The sequence below is a fragment of the Oryzias latipes genome, chromosome 24 (genome assembly GCF_053564925.1).
Source record: "Oryzias latipes strain Hd-rR chromosome 24, Olatipes_Hd-rR_3.1".
Lineage (NCBI taxonomy): Eukaryota > Metazoa > Chordata > Actinopteri > Beloniformes > Adrianichthyidae > Oryzias > Oryzias latipes.
The window spans coordinates 15767489-15787000 of record NC_136260.1 but is presented as its reverse complement, the minus strand read 5'-3'; the positions used below and the strand labels follow the sequence as shown (position 1 = coordinate 15787000).

Sequence of the window (19512 nt, the reverse complement as noted above, 5' to 3'; positions counted from 1 at the left end):
TCGGTCTTGGCTCTGTGGTTGCTAAGGTTACACTACTGTTGGGTTTTTTTTGACATTTTTCTTTAACCATGGACTCAAAAGTCAACATAGAAATTGTTGGCTTAATTACAGACACAAATTTTCACATTGCCAGAAGTATTGCCGAGGTAAAGTGTTTTATATATTTTTAGGCTACATTTTTCCTCCAGTATAACTTAAGCAAAACCTTTTGTTGTCACCCCAGGGACTAAATATGAAGTTTCCTAAAGCATTTCTGGACCTAAAAGTCCAGCCACTTATGGAATTTGACTGGCACACATATTTATGCAACAAGAGAAAGGTAGGAATTTTCAGGCAGTACATTGTTTTAAAATATATTTTTTTAGATGTAGAAGGACCCAAAAAAACAGAAAATACTTATTATTATTTTACTATTATGATTCAATTTTTTCCATTTTATTAATCTCCAAAGTATTTTCGACACTGTAAAAAGTTCAAAGGGCATTGTTTATTGTTTATTTCAGTTAATTTGTGACAAAATAATTATTATCACATTATTCTAGATTAATTAGGCTCTCTAGAAGTAATTTTTAAAAATATTTATGCAACTCAAAATTTACTTACATAAAATGATTTAACTGCCATCCACCAGATGCCTCAGGAATCATCAGAAGTTCCTGTATACAGACATTATGATTAAGAGCCTGCTCTTTGCTGGTTTGGGATACACCAAGACTCCAAAACGTCTGTGAAGTTTTTTAAAGGCTATAGTTCTCTCTAAATTTTCACCCTGTTTTTTTGTGTTATTGTTTTAAATGTTGACAATTTGACTCAATTATGTTATGCCTAAACTAAGCTGATTTTTAAGTTAAAACTGTTATACTTCTATTTGAAATTTTAAGAGTACGGTACTTTTATACGGTGGCCCAGAAGGGTCACAACACAACACATTAACTTAACACACAACACATTAACCTTACACACAACACATTAACTTAACACACAACACATTAACTTTACACGCAACACATTAACTTTACACGCAACACATTAACTTAACACACAACACATTAACTCACAACACAACACATTAACTCACAACACAACACAATAACTCACAACACAATAACTCACAACACAACACATTAACTCACAACACAACACATTAACTCACAACACAACACATTAACTCACAACACAACACATTAACTCACAACACAACACATTAACTCACAACACAACACAATAACTCACAACACATTAACTCACAACACAATAACTCACAACACAACACATTAACTCACAACACAACACATTAACTCACAACACAACACAATAACTCACAACACAACACAATAACTCACAACACAACACATTAACTCACAACGGAAGTAAAGCTGCAATGGAAGTGCTTTTATTCTGAAATTTCCACTGGGCTGAGTGGCTAACTGCCTAACAGAAAGTAACGTCACAGTGAGCTGTGGAGGGAGCATGATTTTCTACAAGATAAGCTAGGAGCAGCGTTGCCAGATTGGGCGGTTTTGGGTGTAAATTTGCGGTCAAAATGCATAATTTAGGCGGTTTTAAGGTCGGTTCAGCGGGTTTTTTCCCACTCATGAATATATAATAGCGGCCTACGTTAGGCCATGTGGCTTTTGGAGTTTTATGTACTGAAGCTCCGTGAACGGCAGAGCTTAATGGACCGGGCTCTGGACCTGTTGTTGGGGGAGTGCAACGCCCCGCCTCTTAGAAATTGTGTTCATTAAAGCCTGACAGTGGGGATCTCTCCACATTTGTCGTGTCAAGTGTTGGGGACCGCGTGCGTGTGTGAGAGGAAGAGGAAGAGGGAGCGGAAGAAAGGAGAGGAGCGTGTGCAGGGACTGGGAGGGTGTGTGGGTGGGTGGGGGGTGTTGGGGACCAAGTGAGTGTGAGAGGAGGGGGCTGAAGAACGGAGGGAGAGGAGCGGAGCACGTGCAGCGACAGAGAGGGGTGTGAGTGCAGCGCGGAGGAGTGTGCGTTAACATTGTGTAGCTTCTCTTGTAGAAGAAACATGCTCCCTCCACAGCTCACTGTGACGTTACTTTCTGTTAGGCAGTTAGCCACTCAGCCCAGTGGAAATTTCAGAATAAAAGCACTTCCATTGCAGCTTTAGTTCCGTTGTGAGTTAATGTGTTGTGTTGTGAGTTAATGTGTTGTGAATTATTGTGTTGTGTTGTGAGTTATTGTGTTGTGTTGTGAGTTAATGTGTTGTGTTGTGAGTTAATGTGTTGTGAGTTATTGTGTTGTGTTGTGAGTTATTGTGTTGTGTTGTGAGTTAATGTGTTGTGAGTTATTGTGTTGTGTTGTGAGTTAATGTGTTGTGTTGTGAGTTATTGTGTTGTGTTGTGAGTTAATGTGTTGTGTTGTGAGTTAATGTGTTGTGTTGTGAGTTAATGTGTTGTGTTGTGAGTTAATGTGTTGTGTGTAAAGTTAATGTGTTGTGTTGTGAGTTATTGTGTTGTGTGTTAAGTTAATGTGTTGTGTGTAAAGTTAATGTGTTGTGTGTAAAGTTAATGTGTTGTGTTGTGACCCTTCTGGGCCACCGTAATTTTAAGATTTTAATTTTGCAAACTGAATAAATCTTTTCAAAATAAAAGACACTTTTGTATTTCTTAAATTATTTTTAGTCCTAACAAAAAAAGTTATTTAATCAAAAATTAACTTTTAGGACTTACATTTGAGTATGAAAAATAGTTACACATTTGCTATATACATCCTCTTTTTATTAAGTGCTACCTACTCAAATTTAAAGATGTTTTTAAAGTAGTTTTTTTCTCAACAATTATGTTGAGTTAACTTGAATATAAAAAGTTTTACCAACTTAAAATTCCACTTCAGTAAACTACAAAAAATTGCTTGGAAAATGTTGCCTTAATTTTTTAAAGTAATATCAAAGAAAAGCTTTTAACAGTGTATTACATTTATCTGAAATACATTATTTATAGGCCTGTTTTCTTTTATCTTCTACATTAGTCACTTGAAACGGAAAAAGATTTTGTCTTTATTAATAACATGAGTTACTGTTGGAATTGAATCACAATAGCTATGATACCCTATCCTCACATAACAAAGACAGTGCTGTAGCTTGACGCTGTGTCATGCTGACTCACGACAAAGGCATTGTTTTGTTTCAAACTTGTGATTCAAGGATCTGCGTGGAGAGGCCTGGCAGTATTCCAGCAACCTGATGTGCTTTCTGAATGGCTTTCTCCTTGGCGATGAAACAGATTTGTCCAACTGGGCCAAAACTCAATGGAATTTCACCTTAACTCAGCCACACACTCCACAGAGTTTCTACAAGGCTCTCGCTGAGGAGTACTACACCAAACACCTCCAAAAAACTGGGGCAAGTGAAGTTATTGTGCATGGGAGATTCATCTTTTTAAATATTTGGATGTTTCTATATTGGTTTCAATAATTGTTGCTCCTGTTACATTTCTTGCCACCCTTGTGTTGCATTTACAACTCATTTTAAATGTGTTTCTATTGGGAATAAAAAATCTTTTAATGATTTTCAAATCAGCAGACTAAACCTATTCTGTTTTTTAAGAGTTTTTAAACAGATTTTGGTTCTCTAATCATACAGCATCGGTTTGTGTTTATGGACATTGAGATTGCCGGGGAAGAAGCAAGGAGAATATTGTTTGAGGTGAGGGAACGTGTATTACAATGTTTTTACACATTGTCTCTGAAAAAAACCTCTTAAATACCACAAAATTATTGAGCTACTAGATCCACCTGGAAATTAGTTGTAACTCAGACTGTGACATAAGAAAAGGCTTGATTACTGCACACATCTTTAGAGAACACTGCATGTCTTCTCCTTAGTTGTTCTCAGACGTGTGTCCAAAGACGTCAAAGAATTTTGAGGCTTTGTGCACAGGGGAGTGTGGCCAGTCCCAGAGTGGCCTACAGCTCTGCTACAAGGGCTGCCTGTTTCATCGAATAGTGCCAAATGGCTGGGTGCAAGCCGGAGGTATGGAGAAAGCCACATGTGTTGTTCCTTAATTTTTAAGTGCTTTTTATAAATATATAATCAGCTTATGTTCACTGAGAAAATGTCAGAAACTCATCACTGTGAGACTTTGCTTGAAGATATTTCTCCAGGGAGTAAAGGGAACGGTGGGGAGTCAATCTATGGACCAACCTTTGAAGGTCGATACAAAATTTAGAAGATTCTTTTAGGGAATTTACTTACTGTAGATTTATGTTTAAATAGACCTGTCATGGGTTTCAGATGAATGCTTTGCCATTTCCCACTCCAAGCGAGGCATTCTGGGAATGGCAAATAAAGGTCCCCACAGTAATGGATCCCAATTTTACATCACCTTGCAGCCGACACCCTGGATGGACAAAACCTATGTGGGCTTCGGGTTTGTGTTTCTTACTGGAAACGGATAACTTTATTTCCAAATTTATAACTGGTGTTTTTATTACTTTCTAATTAAACTGTTTTTTCTTCGTTTCATTTTAGTCAAGTGGTCGAGGGTTTTGATGTCTTGAAGAAATTAGAAGAAGCTCCTACTTGCAACGAAAGACCTAAGTTTGAGTGCAGGATTGCAGCTTGTGGGCTGTTTAAACCGTAGATCTTGTATTTACAGTTTACCAGTGGCATTCTTGAACTTCTTTTAATTTTCTTGTTAGTAAACTTGAGTTGAAAACGTGCATTTTTTCTTTTTTTTTCCATGACTTAAATGAGATGTTCAACAAGATCTTGACATGTTTTGTTAGGTCTGAAAGTCATTAGTGCATTTTAACAATTTGTTCCCTTGTTCTAATGTTTGTACTGAAGTAAGGTAAAAAAAAAATCATTTGCAACCTGCTCATAAGTTTATTTTAAGGAATATATGAATATTTTAGATGATATTTTATATTATGATGAAATATATTGTTAAGATAAGAAATAAAACGTTTCAATCTATTTGTTATCTTTACTAGCATACCTAAGTAATTGTATTTTGGTTTTGCAAAAACTAAAACATCTATAGTGTTGTTTGATGTGTAGTTAATCCAATCTTCCAGTTTGTGAACTTAAAATTTACTAAAACTATGTGGAATCCTTTAGCTGTTACGGCTTTTTGCTGTGTAGACAATAGTAAGTAAGTACAGTGGCCCTGAAGTGGAATTCATATCAACAAATTACTTGACGTAAACACATTTTAAAGATCACACTGACAGAAAAAAAAGGAAAAACAGACAAATATATATAAAAAAGCATTACATTTTAGAAAACAAAACAAAAAAAACATTTTTCCCGATTTTTTTGGGGGAAAACCAAAGTAATTTCCAGAAACAAAATAAAATTTAATTAAACAAAATCCAGAAAGGCAAGTAGTATCGGACATTGCTGACTGGATGATGATATGCAGTGTCGCTTCATGCCAAATAACTTGGCTGAAATGATGGGCTAATGCAGTGTTTTTCAACCAGTGTGCCGTGGGAGATGGTTAGGTGTGCCGTGGGATATTGCCCTCATTAACTGATCTAAAAACATTTTCCTTCTCCAGGATTTCAGATCTGTGTTCATCCATCAGGCCCTAATAAAATACTGAGTAGTTAGGAATATGAAAGATCGTAAAATACTTTTTTCTTTGTGTTTATTTGATTCTATTAAAGACATTTTGACAAGAATGACAGTACCGCGAATTAGCTGCAGCTAAAGCTGTTTTCGGAAAAGTCCCGCCCCTTTAACTGTCTCCGCCAATCATTCTTGGAGGCTTAATCACACGTCATCAGTCTGACCAATCAGAAGTGCTTAAAGTCTTCACTTCCTTGTTCCGATTCTGCTCGTAAAGTCTCTCAGTTCTAACAAAAATACCAGCTAAAGCTTGTCTTTAGCGGTGTAGCTTTCCACGGGATCCGGTATCAGACCTTGGAACATGTGAACAAAACAATGAAGCTAAGAGACGCTAGTCTGTCTGCCACTATATCTCCCATGATGCATTGGGTTAAAGTGACAGCGTCTCAGCGGACAATGAGTCTCTCTTAACCATCTTGAAACCACAACGAACACACATCCGTTTTTAAATCTTTTAACTTAACTTTTATTACAACTTTTAGAAAAAAACAGCTGCAACTTCCAGCTTTTTCTGCCACAATTATCACAAAAATGCATTTGAGATTGTGGAGGGGCTGTGCATCAATACAGACTCTGAGTTTTTCCTTTTTCAAAAATTTTGGATGCTGGTGTGCCGCAGTGTTTGAGTCAAGGTTAAAGTGTGCCGTGGGACAAAAAAGGTTGAAAAACACTGGACTAATGTCATCATCCAATCAGCTATATCCCAGAGTACCTATACCTTTTCTGGATTTTCATTGTGTTTCCAGAAAAAACAAAAAGGGAAACACATTTTGGAACACAAAAGTAATTTATAGAAATCAAAATGAAATGTTAACGAACAAAACACAGTCAGAAATTGAAAAGGTAGGTACTATGATTTGGACTTGTACAATAGGACCAGTTTGCAAACAAACAAGAAAATAACTATCCTATAAAATATATATTATTAAAACATAATTATATGTTTTAAATAATATTTTGAAAAACATCAACAGAAATTGGAGAAAAAGGAAAAGGCGCAGAAATTCAATTTTAAAATTGACACACCTGGCGCTCCTTAGTTCTGTCACTTCCGGTCTCTGACGTATAATTAGGTTGTTGTTTTGCCCCCCCCACATGACTTGTCAAGTAGGAAGTGCAAGCGTTCAGCGACAGCAGCCTTCTTCACCAGGAACGCAACACCAGAGGAGCGCGGAGAGAGCCGCGTAATCCCCCGAGTTTCCTTCTCGACGTTTCCACGCACACATCTTCGTCTCGCCGCAGTAGCGGAGTTGTTAGTCGGTCGGCCTCAGTCATGTTCCTGAAGGTGGTGTTTTTCGCCGCGGCTGTGGCGCTGATTGGCGCCGAGGCATTAAACGCAGGTAAGTTTTCCTTCTACCTCTCCCCGCCAAGCTAGCAGCTAATTTATGCCTAAACTGACTTTTAGCGGCCTGTCTTTCTTTGTATTTTATATCTACCTATTATTCTAAAAAGGAAAAAAAATCCCATCTAAAAATGATAGTTTATTGTAAATATTTAACAATTTTCTGTTTGGCAGCCTTATTCTCACACATCATCATCCAGTTTTAGCTTGTTTAGCCCGCTAACCAGCAGTTTGAACTGAAGACAAAACTGTGTATCACGTCTGCAACAGTGAGTTTCAAGAAAACAAGGACTTATTGTTAGCTGAAGGACATTTTAACCCAAACTGATGCAGCCTTACATAAATCGATATTTTGTCAGTTGTTGCGTTATTTGATTGTTTCTAAGACATTTATTTTGAAAATAACTTTACATATACATTTGACTTTTTCTTTATTCTGAAGGAAATCCCCCCCCACCACCACCTGTTGTATGATTTTTAGATCTATGTTAGATCTAAATTTCCCTGAAGTTCCCCCTTCTTTCATTTTGTATTTTCTCAAGCAAATCCACATGTAAACCACCTTTCTTCTATACATATTTGTTTTCCATGACGTGTCACAGATTTTGCAGTAGATCATGTTACTGACCATACTATTGTGAAGTCTACAGATTCCCAGTTCCTTTTTAACAGATTGGTAACTCATTATGTAAATTGGGTAAATGTTTACATTAACCATAAAACTAAAGTACCAATAAAAAAAATCATTAATTAATATAAAAAAGAAGTCAGAAGTTTATTATTTATCTGATTATCATCATTTAGGGCTTTTTTTGCATTGAACAATGTAATGTTTAATTGGAGATTTGAAGACATTTAATTTGAAAGTCTAAATTGGACCTCTTTCCAGATGACTGTAGCTCTTTGTCGTGTGAGAAATGTGGAACCACGAGTGGCTGCCAATGGGCGAACTGCACAGCAAGTGAGTATCTCCTAAATATGTGACACATTGTTGAGCTTTCTGTCTCTTAAATTGTGTGTAAAGTAATCCTATTTCACATGTGATCATCTGAACAGGTTAGCTAACTGACTCATATGTTACCAAACCTTTCTGCTTTTTTAAATTTTTGTAATTTTTTTTTTTACCTGATTACAGTGCATGAACTTTGTAAAATGTCTCATTTTATTACAATTGCAACACAAAAAGGATCTGATAAGGGTTTAATTTTCTATTTGAGTCAACTTAAGTGGAAATTTGAAGTAAATAAAACAAATTTAATATGAATTTGATATTTTATGGTTTTACTTATTGTTTTACTAAATCTGTCTGGGTCAAAGTAATTTTATGTGCTAAAAATAAGAAAAAATCTGTTCTGAAAATTGAAAGAGCAGTTATAAATATTATTCAATATTAGATTTTTATTAGGACGTGCCATAAAAATGATATGATGTTCACATCTTTCTCTGGTGATTTAATGCTTTTTGATTGTTCAGAAGAGGATCAGTGTGTTTTCAAGCAGCTGTCATTGTCAAACAAGATTTATAGTAAAAAAGCTGACAGTGCTTTTGTCGTCAAAGTGTCTGTGTTATTTGTTCATAAATCAGTTTAATCTGTAAAAAAAAAAATGAGGCGAATCAATTTACCAAGCCTGTATAGATGGTCAGTAAGTTAGGGAAGTAAGGGGATGTACGACAGGAAGTCTGCACCATCCGCTCTTGGGATGTGAAGATAAAGTGTGAGGAAAGGGTGTGCAGATTGGATCAAAGACGATCTCAGTAATGATAGTATTTTAGGTTTCTGAAGCCTTGATATCTCACTGATAGACTTTATTAGAGATCTGATCAGAAAACACACCTACTGCTTTGTGGTAACCCTTGTGCTATCCTAGGCACTTTACCAGTGGGAGTTGGGTCACCTAGACCCACTAGACAGTGCGCTGAACCTTGTTTCTTCAATGATTTGTGATCTTCACTGGTGTCCATGGATTATATGAAATCTTTCCACCTTTATCCACCTTTGTCATGGTAGGGAGAACACGTCAATGTAAGGGTGGGGTCATCTAAGATAGCACAAGGGTTAAATGCCTCTGCGAGAATTACAAGCAGGAAAAGCAACATTGTGTGCCTCTTTTCATTCGAGCAGGACTAGATGAGTAGGTTCTCTTGTCGTCTTTCTATTTTTTGACACGTGTTTCTTGTACTTTAAACTTCCTAAAGATGCTTCAGACACACCAAAACAAACAAAGCACACGTGTCCAGGCAGCATTATGATCTCAAAGCTGTAGATTGGTGGCACTAAGTATTAAATTATTCAGTCGTTCCAGAAGTAAGATCATAAAACACTTCAGTTGAGTATTTAATCATAGCTAAAGCAGAGCAGTTCATTTGCTGCAAAGGAGTCAAACTGCTCCATAGTAAACCCAGCAGTGAATCACATCCGCCGTTTACAATGACGTAGGAATGACACCGACCCTGACGGCATAGTCTTCTATCAAAATTTACGGCTTTTCCAGCTTTGACAGTTTAAAAAAAACATAACACAAGTTATGACACATAATTGCCATAACCACTAGGAATAAATCCTTGGAACTTTGACCGGAGCTTTGGGAGCTTCGTCTGTTTTCTTTAGACAAATCTCAGTTTTTACATCGTCTTTACTCCGTTTGTGGATTTATACATTTTTATTTTGTCTCCATGTGGTTGATCTTTTGATATTAAACATAAAAACTGTTTGATCCCAAATTTGTTTTGTTTTTTACCAAAAAAAAGACAATTTTGGCTCTCATAAATTTTTTATTTTTTTTTGGAAAGATTGTATGAAAAGATCAAGCATTGCCACAAAAACAGTTGATAAATGCAAAAAAAAAGTAAAATAGAAAAAAGCTCTCAAAAAAGGCCATAGACCACTAAAGGTTAAAGCAGCAGTTTGCCTTTTATCCTTCTTTCATGCTTAGCCTCAGATCTGTTTTAGCCAATTCAAATATTTTTTTTATTTTTTGATTTAAGACTGATCTGTAGTATTCCTCTATTCTTTTGCACATCTTTTGTACCATCTTATTTTCTACTGGTTTCTATGGCTTGACTTCCCTTTATGGGTACATTTATCTGAAGTTGGCTGCAGCCTATAACGTTTAACTTGAATGAAATGATGCAGATTTCTGGAAATATAAATCATTTCTGCTTGTTTTTATCCAACATCGTTCCTCGATCTTGAGGTTTTTTGTTTTGGTTTTTTTCTTGCAGGGTTTATTTCCATCAATTTTTAATCTCATTATTGCTGACTTGGGGCATAAAACGCCCAGAAAAAGCACTTTACTGTGGTTTAACACATTAAAGCTGTTAATAAATTGTAATGACACGTGTCGGGAATAAAGTTCCTGGTCGTAGTCTAAAACCCTGCAGTGTGAAACCAGCTCACCGCATAATCTTTATTTATTTATTTTTTACTGCTTTTCACCCAGAAAGGTCAGCTCAGACTGAGTGGTTGTTCTGAAATGCAGCATCACGGTAGCAAATAAATGTTTCCACCAGAGAACTCTGTGGTTTAGGACGTTTCTGTAAGCTGTCATTTTTCTTCAGTCAGAAGGGTCGAGGTTAATGTGACAGTTTGCTTTTTGACTCTTAAGTTGGAGCGCGATGGCGGCGTGCAGCATGGTGACAATGATGTCACTAATTTGGCAAATGGTGAGCGTGAGTTTTTCTTGTAGCAGCTGCCTGCAAGATAACATCTCACAGGCTACTAGCACATGGTTCAGTGGTCACATAGCAGTGTCAGGACGCACACGTATGGGGTTATTGGCCCACCATTTTGCCTTTCACTGATTAAGTCTTTGTCTTAGATTGAAACACACGGGTTTATTTCGTTAGAAAAGGATTCTGCTCTGTGGTTTTTAGGGTTATTTGTAGCTTTAAAGAAAAGAAAAGAGCAGTGATGCATATTTATAGCCCACATAAAAGCTGTGCAAAGCTAAGCTGGCCAGCAGAAAGTATTGTTTGATTTCTGCTTTTTAACTGAAAACAACAAATGAAGGAAGACCAAACTAAAGCTTCATATAACTGATTGAAAGCAACACGGACGCCATGCTGGCTTTGGTTTCACAAACCTGTGATTACGGCAAAGCACATGCTTGTTTGAGGCTTTTGATTCAAGGTCAGAGCATGACGATGCACAATCTGGAAAAAAAAAAGTCCAACTCTGAGCCTAGACTCTGTGGAAAATGTCGCACAAGCCGGTGACTCATTTCTGACCTTATATGGAGGCTGTTAAATGATCCTCCATTGATAACTCTGCAACTGCTGCAGAGCCACTTTGTGTTGACGCTAGTGGATTTTTCAGGAATCTGTCCGTTGGGAATTATTACCTTCGGTTATTGCATAAAAAGCTGCACCAGGTGCTCAACAAACCGAAGACGCGACTCCTGATTTCACCCTCATATAAGGAAAATGCACACCTCCCCACGTTTCTGTTAAATTAACCAGTTACAGGGAAAATGGAAGGAAAGTACAGCAATTTTTATCAAACAAATTTAAATTCTATAAAAGGGAAACAAGCTTTTCCACAATATTTGCTTCTTTTTTTGCTACGTTTATTGTCTGTTATTTAAATCTACATATAGTTTACGCTTGTAAATTATTTTTCTGGTTTATTATAGCCCTAAAGTATAAAAGAAACTCATCAAATATCAAAGCTTTTGAAAAATATTTTTGTTCAACTTGTATAATATGTTGATTGACAGCATTCAAACACATGCAGTTTAAATGTGTGTTTCATAAAGGGTCATAAAGCTTTTCATTTAAGTTTTCTTGTTTAGTGTCCCATTTACGATGGAATGTCGTTTAACGAAGTTCTTTAAAAAATCTTGTGACAGTTGAGGTCGAGCAGCAGCACCTCTGTGTGTGTTTGTGTGTGTAGCTTTATAACTGGGTGTGAAAGGAGAGCATAGTCACAAGATCCTGACCAACACAATGCTCCACAATGATGCCATATTTTTCCGCCACCGTGACTCAGGGCTTGAAACTGACACAAATTGGCGGAATCTGTTCTCGTCAAAGTTGTGCATAAAGCTGCAGCAGCGTTGAGCATAAAGCGGCTTCTTCAGAGTCTCCTGAGTCTTGGTGAGACTTGATGGACGGGCAAAGTCCCATCTCATCCCGGGTAAAGATAAACCCCTGCAAAATGGAATACACTAGGTTTAAAAAAACAACAACACACAAATACAGGATGTACAAAACAGAAACAACCATTTGCTTGATTAAGATGCTAACTGATGGAAGCCTGTAATTGCAAAAATGAAGTTATTTTAGTTAGTTAGTTGATTTATTTAGCTTTTTGGAAAGTTAGTTAGCAATCGGGGGCGTTCTGGTTATGGACCCAACCCATTTGTTATTAGTTTTGTTTGATGGCAAATGACTTCACCATGTCTTAAATATGATTGAATTTTTAAAATATTTTTAATTAAAAATGGAAATTGATCCCTGATCTTTGCTGCAAAGCAAGCGTATGTAACGGCTGTCACGATTTAATTTTTTTACATTTGATTTAAACTGAGCCATTCGGTTGTGTTCATCTGATTTTTCTCCTGCATTTCTACATGCCCAAAATTAATCCAAGTCCTCAGAGAAGAGCCGGTATCCCATGTTCTCTTATTGACATCATGTCATCGATCTAGAGGTTTTAGCTCCACAGATGGACCTTTATCTGCCTGATGCCGTTCCTCTGCTGCTCTCATCCTGCAGCTGATCAGGCTGCCTGAAATGCTTTTTGGAAAAAAAAATACAAAATTGGGACATTTTTTCATTACAATCTGCAGCTGCTGACACAATCCTGCAGGGGCATTCCTGCTTTTTTAAAGAAACATATTACAAATGTAAAATATTGATCTGTCTTTAAAAAATATGAATATGAATTTGTGACTTTCTGGGCTTTTTTTCTCTTTTCTTTCCAGAATGACTCAAGAAGCTTGATTATCTTTTTTGTTTCTTTGATTTTTAAGGAAAACATTTTTTTTTTTTTTTAGACAAACTGTGCCTAAAACCCTCAAAGTCTGTATTATTTTGTTAGCATAAATCAAATGCATAATTTTAACAACTTTGTGTCTCTTTGTATGTGTTTCAGTCTCGTTTTTTGGTTGTGTAAACGCAACTTTTGCTGGAGAGAACGACACTTGCACCAATGCCAGCTGTTCAGGTCAGTTCACCGCTTGCTGTGCAGAAAGATAACAGCTCTGCTCAACACTTTTCTTTTAGACCCCAAAAGAATCAGCAGTCTCTAATATATGATGTACTTTTTATCCCAACATTGATTATGGGCTCTCTGCAGATTCAGTTTGGGTCTAATTATGGTCTTAATGACCAGTTTGAGAAATGTTGGTGTTTGTGTCGTCTGTGTGCTGTCTGCAAAATTAATAAAAAAGAAGCTAACAACAAAACATGTAAAAGGCTGTTTTGGGTTTAACCTTGTTCTTTGGGTGGTTTGTCTTGCTCTTTTTTGTGGGTTTTGTCTTGATGTTGGTGCCGTCTTCAGCTTTTCCGTCCACTCCAGTCCCGGCTTCAGCTTCTTCCCCTCCCACTCCAGTCCCCACCACCGCTTCCTCTAACAGTTCTACTACAGGTAACTGGATTCTTCTAAAAAGGCCCGGTTTGTCCTCTTCTATGCAACTTCTGTAGTCCACTTCAGTGTTGGTGCTATAAAACACTCGACAGTTCATTAGAACCAAGTTTTACTTCACCTCAATAAGTCACTGCAAGCCTTAGGGTGTGATGTTAGAAGTCTATGTGTGCTAATCTGTGACTAACAGAGGAAATGACCAGCATACATGTGGTCATGCTTGTGACCTAAGAAGTTTTTAGTACGGCTGCTGCTGTCTCTTTATAAAATGTTCAGGTCTTTATCAAGCTGCCTTATTGAAAAGTCCGAAAACCAAACTTTATCCTTAATACGTTTAGATTTGTACATTTGTAGTTTCCAGTGATTCTATCATTCTGCTTTTACACACTCTAAAAACCTTACATTCTTACCTTTTGTGACTTAATCTCCTTAGTAAAATTTGTCATCTGGAAGAACATGAGACATTTTTTTAAGCAAAAAGAGCCAATACAGTTCAAAAAGGAGAAGTTGATTCTAAGTAAGACTCTTTTATGCACTTGTTTAAATGAACAACTTCCTACTTTAGTTACTGAAGTATAATTTGAGTATTTTGCATGATAGTAATGGTTCAAAATGAGTTTTTTCTTTTTTTTTTTTATAAATTGCAGTGAATCCCAATTCACCTTTTGGCTGTCCCAGTACCTTTTTCAAGGATGAAGATTTTAAGACATTAAAGCAAATCTGGCCTCAGGTTATGGCCCTGATGTTTGTATGCAAACATTAGGGCCAGTGTGTTCATAAAAACAAGAACACACATTTTTCTTTTGGGTTTGAGAACCTTTTTCTCATGCTGTTGTGGCCCCATGCAGATCTGTGGGGCCCTTCCTCTTAAATTCACCTCTTTTTTTTTTTAAAAAGAGGTCCAAAGATTTGAGACAGAAGCTGTTAAATCAATAAAACCACCTTAAATGAATCGTGAAAGGTGTACTTTTTAAAGTGATGGATGTCTTCTCACTGTGACACTATTGTAGAGAATGCAACAGTCGGTACAACATTCCAACCAGCTCCCACTGTCAACAACTCCACTTCCACACCGGCTAATTCAAGTAAGTCAACGGTTCAATCAGCGTTGTAAATCTGAGCTCGTGCAAACGTGTTAAATGGTCTCTGTGCTGCTCTGTGCCTCAGCTGCAACAAACTCCCCCTCAGTCGACCCTCCGAAGACCTCCACGTTTGACGCCGCCAGCTTCATCGGTGGAATAGTGCTGGTCCTGGGCCTACAGGCCGTGATCTTCTTCCTCTACAAATTCTGCAAATCCAAGGACCGTAACTACCACACCCTTTGAAGTGGTTGGAATCATTCTGCCTCCGAGCAGAGCCTTCCAGAGAAAACTTTCCATTCAGCACATTCGCATCCGAGCGGACTCGGTGTTTCCAACTCTTCAAAAAAAAAAAAAAAATGTCTTTTAGTATTTGTTGTTTTCATGGCACCTGCTCATTTTAGCCCGCATCACTGCTGCCATTGCACTGTAGCCACACCAGCAAGTATGAATAATTCCTATCAACTTGCACAATTTAACAGATCTCTGCTGACAGGCATTTAAATCTAGAACCAATGGATTGCGTCATCTGGATGCAAACCCAGCCGCCATCATGTTAGTCAATTTGTGGAAAGCATTCTGCAGTAATTGAATGGGCTTTTTGTTTTTTACAACCCCTCTGCTCTTGCCTTTTTTATCAATCACATTTAGGAGGCAGTCATTGGTTGAGTCACTTTCCTGGGTCTTATTTGGAGACACAATGAGTTCAGATTTATTCTTGAATGATGATTCACAGCAGCTTTTTTTTGGCCAAAATTCTGGGTTTTCCTTTTTTTTTTTTTTTTCCTGTGCAGACATGAATGATGTAAATGAAGGAGGGATTCTTTCAAAAGAGTAAAAGCAGCACCTAATCTTCTGATGCCACAGCTGGAAGGACTCTTGTTCTTTTGGCCTTCTGCATTATTATTATTGTTTTTATTCCCCTGGGAAATCTCTCGCCTCATAAAGGAGGGCAAGTGTCAAATCCTTGTTGCTACTCGAGCAGCTGAAGGCAATAAATCATTTGAATCCATTTCAGATCCACAACTCTCCCATCTATTATTTCTAATTGTTGAATTTGTGCGCACTAGGAATGGGAAGCTGACCTTTTCTGTAGAATATATGAGAAGGTCAAAGAATATTTCAGAAACGGAAGACATTTTTCTGGCGGCTGTTGAAAGGGGGTTTGTTGTGGCCGGTGAAGTGCCTTTAATGTTCAGTAAAGGAGTAAGAGGAGGACTTTTCACGTCTTGGTTACCATATTTTCACCAGTTGTTTTGAAGGCATCCCTGTGCTGAAATGCGGGAGCTCCAGTTTTCCAGCTGGACTGAGGAGTCTTTTATTGTTGAATACAGACGGTTAACAAAAGCCCCGCTGAGTCTGGATGCAGCTACACTTTGTGTGAATTTTCTATTTTTGCAGCTTTGCAAGCCTCTCTCCAAATTTCATCCCATTTCATTATTCATGTTTTTGTACCTTTGGCATAAATGGGGCTTTGGGAAACATGAATAATGAGCTGGCGGGGAATTTATTTCAAGTTGGATTATCTTGAGATTATACTTGAAAACCAGCGGGCTTAATTTAACGAAGGTGATCGTTTGAGTGCTTTTAAGTTAGATAAAAAACAAGTGTTGCTCCTGTCAAATGATCTTTGTACGTCTGACTTTGCGATGTAAATGATTTCTTGGAGAAGGGCAGATGACTTCTGAAGCTCAAGTTTAGCCGTCTAACCAGCTCGCTGCCAATTCTTTGCTCTGCCCTTAGCCAGCCATGTCCTGCTTTTGTTCATTTTCCAGTTTTCTGCTCACGAAAAGGTGAAAATGAAGTATTGTTCCTTAGAAGTTTGCCTTCTGTGTACCCCTCCCCTGAAGAGCATGCCAGATGCTTGGACTACTTACCTGCTTATGACTTAAAAAAAAAAAGCTTTATTATTTGTGATTTTTTTTTTTTTTTTTTTTTTTACATAGTTAAAGGAATGCCTTTGGAAATTGTGCGCTTTAAGCCAAAGTTCTCTTCGTTTAGCCGGCATTTATGTGTGTTTGTGGGTCAACCGCAGGACGGATAACATCAGAAATTAAGCATAAATGGTTCCAAATATTGACCAAATGAATGCAATAGATTGTTTTGGCCTGTATAGTTTGGGAATGCGTGTTTTCTGCTGCTCACCGTTAACCTGCCTTTAACACGCGTGTTTTGGGTGGGCTGTGGAGTTTGGCCTTAGTTTCACTCGCTCTGCATGTGGAGCCACTTGAATGAAGATAAAGCTTTTCAGCATAATTCCCAGCTGCTGCGTGGACGGCGCTTCCTGCCGCCTGCTTCCTTACTTTTTACCAGCTGCATTTCTTTGAGGACCCAACATGGCACGTTGGGGTATGTCTGTATCCATGGAAACCTGGGGTCCATTGTGTTTCTTCTCCCCTCACAGTCTGTGCATCTCTTTGAGGGAAAAGTGCCTTATTCAGTTAACGTCTTTACATATTGGTGTTAAAGATTAACGCGGCTAAATATCAGTGATGAATACTCAGCACTTTGGGATCCCTGTGAAAGTGGATGTGTGTGTTCAGCTTCAATGCACATTTTTGTCACACTCAGCCTTAACTCTGTCAATCCAATCTACACAACAGCCACTAAAACGTTGTCCAGACGGGCCAGTTTGGGATAAATGAATGCAGGTCGCAGCCTGAGCATCGTCTCGCGTGTTTTACGCCGCAGCATTCCTCCACTTCAGCTCTGCTTTGGTTTGGCCTTATTATACATTTGAACCTGAATGTGCGTTTAGTCGTGGGGGGCTCGCTGTTTTCAGGCCGGAAGTGAATTGGCTTATCCCTTTTCTTGCTTTGTGGCTTTATTGCTGAGTGCATCCACTTAGTGCTGTATTTGTTGGTATGAGTTATTATTGTTTTTGTATTTCCTCACTTTGACCTGCACACAGCCATATGTTACCACTGGACAGTGTAAGAATGCCTCCTGGTTTGCTTCCTTTGTTCCCTCATTTCTATGCCCCTTTTCAGTTTGTGGCCTTGTTTCCTGCTGTTGCCTTTAGTTTCAAGATGTTAAAACCAATAAAGTTTAAATGTAAAAAAAAAAAAAAAGTGTGGTGTCACTTTCTTCAAGAACACAAAAGCAGGTCTGGTGGGGCTCAGTGTCTGTGAATACATTCTGCCTCATAACAAAGGGTGGCGCTCCACTTTTATTGGGCTTGTAAGTGATACTTGGTCGACAAGCGCCTTTTGTATTAAAACAAAAGATGAACAGAAACCTGCTCTTATAAATGAAAATGAATACTTTTGATTATGCATAATAAATAATTAAATTCAAAGATTACCTCTTTTTTTTAAGCCAAAAATTATAAATATTCTAAATATGTTTGTACCCTTTTTACTTTTAGTATTTTTCCTCATTTCTTTTTATTACAGTAGTGACTCATTTTAAAATGTGTAAACCCAAAGCAATGACTCGCCCTTCATTTAGTTTGGCCACTTTTTTTTTTTTAATTGGTACGAAATGGTGTTTAACCGCAGTAAGGGCTTTAGAACAGGAGTAGAATAAATGAGAATAATTTTCAATAAAGAAGCCAATTTAAATGCACATCAACAGGAAAATGGGAAAACCTCAACGGAGACACAGCTGTGGTGACCCTCCTTTCCAGGGTCACCAGTGGTCAGCGCGAGCCTCGCAGGATGCAGCTTCCCGGGGTCACGGCAAGGCTCTGCTTACGTTGCAGAAAAGAAATCCGTTTGCTCCCGTTGACCACATTCTTGAGTGAGGGGTGCGTTGCAGTGTTTTCTTTAGTGCTAAAATGTTTAACATCAGCTATTTGACAAAAATAAGTTAAGAAGCTTTAAAAAAAAAAAAAAAAATTACCAGTACTGCCCTTGAAGTGTTAGAATAAGACATTTCTTGTTTTATTTGTTTTTTTGTGTGACAGGATAGGCTGGAAACTATCCCAGCTACAGGGTGATATGAATTTAAAAAAAAAACTAAATGTAGTCGCCAATCAACCTGAGAATAGTGTGAGAAAGGCCAAAAGTACACATGAGGAACTGCAAACAAAATACGCCAGAATTGACCAGAATTTTTCTTGCTTTGAACCAACCGTGCTAATCACTACACACAGCCCCATCCTTCTCAATACAATGTAATAGAACAAAGTGGATTTCGACACATTTTGGGATTTAAAATTAGCACACTAATGTATAAATATGTTTCAGACAATTGATCTACAAGAAACCTGTTGTAAATTTGACCTTCAAAAAAAGTTTACTATTTTCTTCTGAATTTGGTTTTCCTTGTTGGTGCAAACACGCAAACACGAAATGTTGCAGTTCCACAAAAGACCACTAGAGGCTGGTCCCAGAAGGGAGCTATATTCTTTTGACTTCTGTTGGAAATTCTGTTTTTTTTTTTTTTACAAAATATATATTTTTAAATATATATTTATATATATATTAAAAGTAAATGTATGTACAGATCTTACAAACTCTTTATTGTATTCTCAATGACAATTGACATTTTGTTCTTAAATTCCTCCCATAGTAATTCGATTAAAATTTAACTTGAAAATATTTATTTCAATTGTGCATGTTTGTTGCATGTCATTTATTCTGCACTGTGGTGTAGTGTCTGCCCTTTTGAGTCAAATATCCTGTTCTGCTTTAAAAAATATATTTATTTGCAATATAGATGCAGATGCTGGCGGTTTTCATTTAAAAAATTCTGAATAAATCAATCATTTTATCAAACATGTTCAGGCTAAACCCACAGAAATAGTCAAAAGGTATTTAGTTTGTAATCAGGAGAATGCATGTGGGGATGATGATGCTCTGAGGTCAGGGAGAGATCCTGACTTGTTAGCTAACCTGATTGGGTCCAGTCAGGCTTTGTAATCTAATATGGCTGCACAGAGAAACAATACATTAGACTAAACGGA

The 19512-nt window shown here is 37.5% G+C and overlaps 2 protein-coding genes across 4 annotated transcripts; both read left to right on the top strand.

Moving 5' to 3' along the window:
• Positions 1–5: 5 nt before the first annotated feature.
• Positions 6–4683, top strand: ppil6 (peptidylprolyl isomerase (cyclophilin)-like 6). Of its 2 annotated transcripts, XM_004083507.5 has the most exons (8): positions 6–146; positions 224–319; positions 3167–3364; positions 3605–3667; positions 3847–3994; positions 4114–4173; positions 4256–4391; positions 4493–4683. In XM_004083507.5, exons 1-8 carry the CDS (start codon positions 69–71, stop codon positions 4602–4604), a joined length of 891 nt encoding a protein of 296 aa, XP_004083555.1. In that variant the 5' UTR covers positions 6–68; the 3' UTR covers positions 4605–4683. The 2 variants fall into 2 exon arrangements, with proteins under 2 accessions (XP_004083555.1, XP_020570318.1); XM_020714659.2 differs by lacking the exon at positions 224–319 and having other exon boundaries at positions 10–146.
• A 1976-nt stretch (positions 4684–6659) lies between these two features.
• cd164 (CD164 molecule, sialomucin) lies at positions 6660–17674 on the top strand. Of its 2 annotated transcripts, XM_023952856.2 has the most exons (6): positions 6660–6936; positions 7828–7899; positions 13033–13104; positions 13441–13527; positions 14535–14609; positions 14692–17674. In XM_023952856.2, the coding sequence occupies exons 1-6, from the start codon at positions 6870–6872 to the stop codon at positions 14847–14849; spliced, it is 531 nt and encodes a 176-aa protein (XP_023808624.1). In that variant the 5' UTR covers positions 6660–6869; the 3' UTR covers positions 14850–17674. The 2 variants fall into 2 exon arrangements, with proteins under 2 accessions (XP_023808624.1, XP_023808625.1); XM_023952857.2 differs by lacking the exon at positions 13441–13527.
• Positions 17675–19512: the final 1838 nt, after the last annotated feature.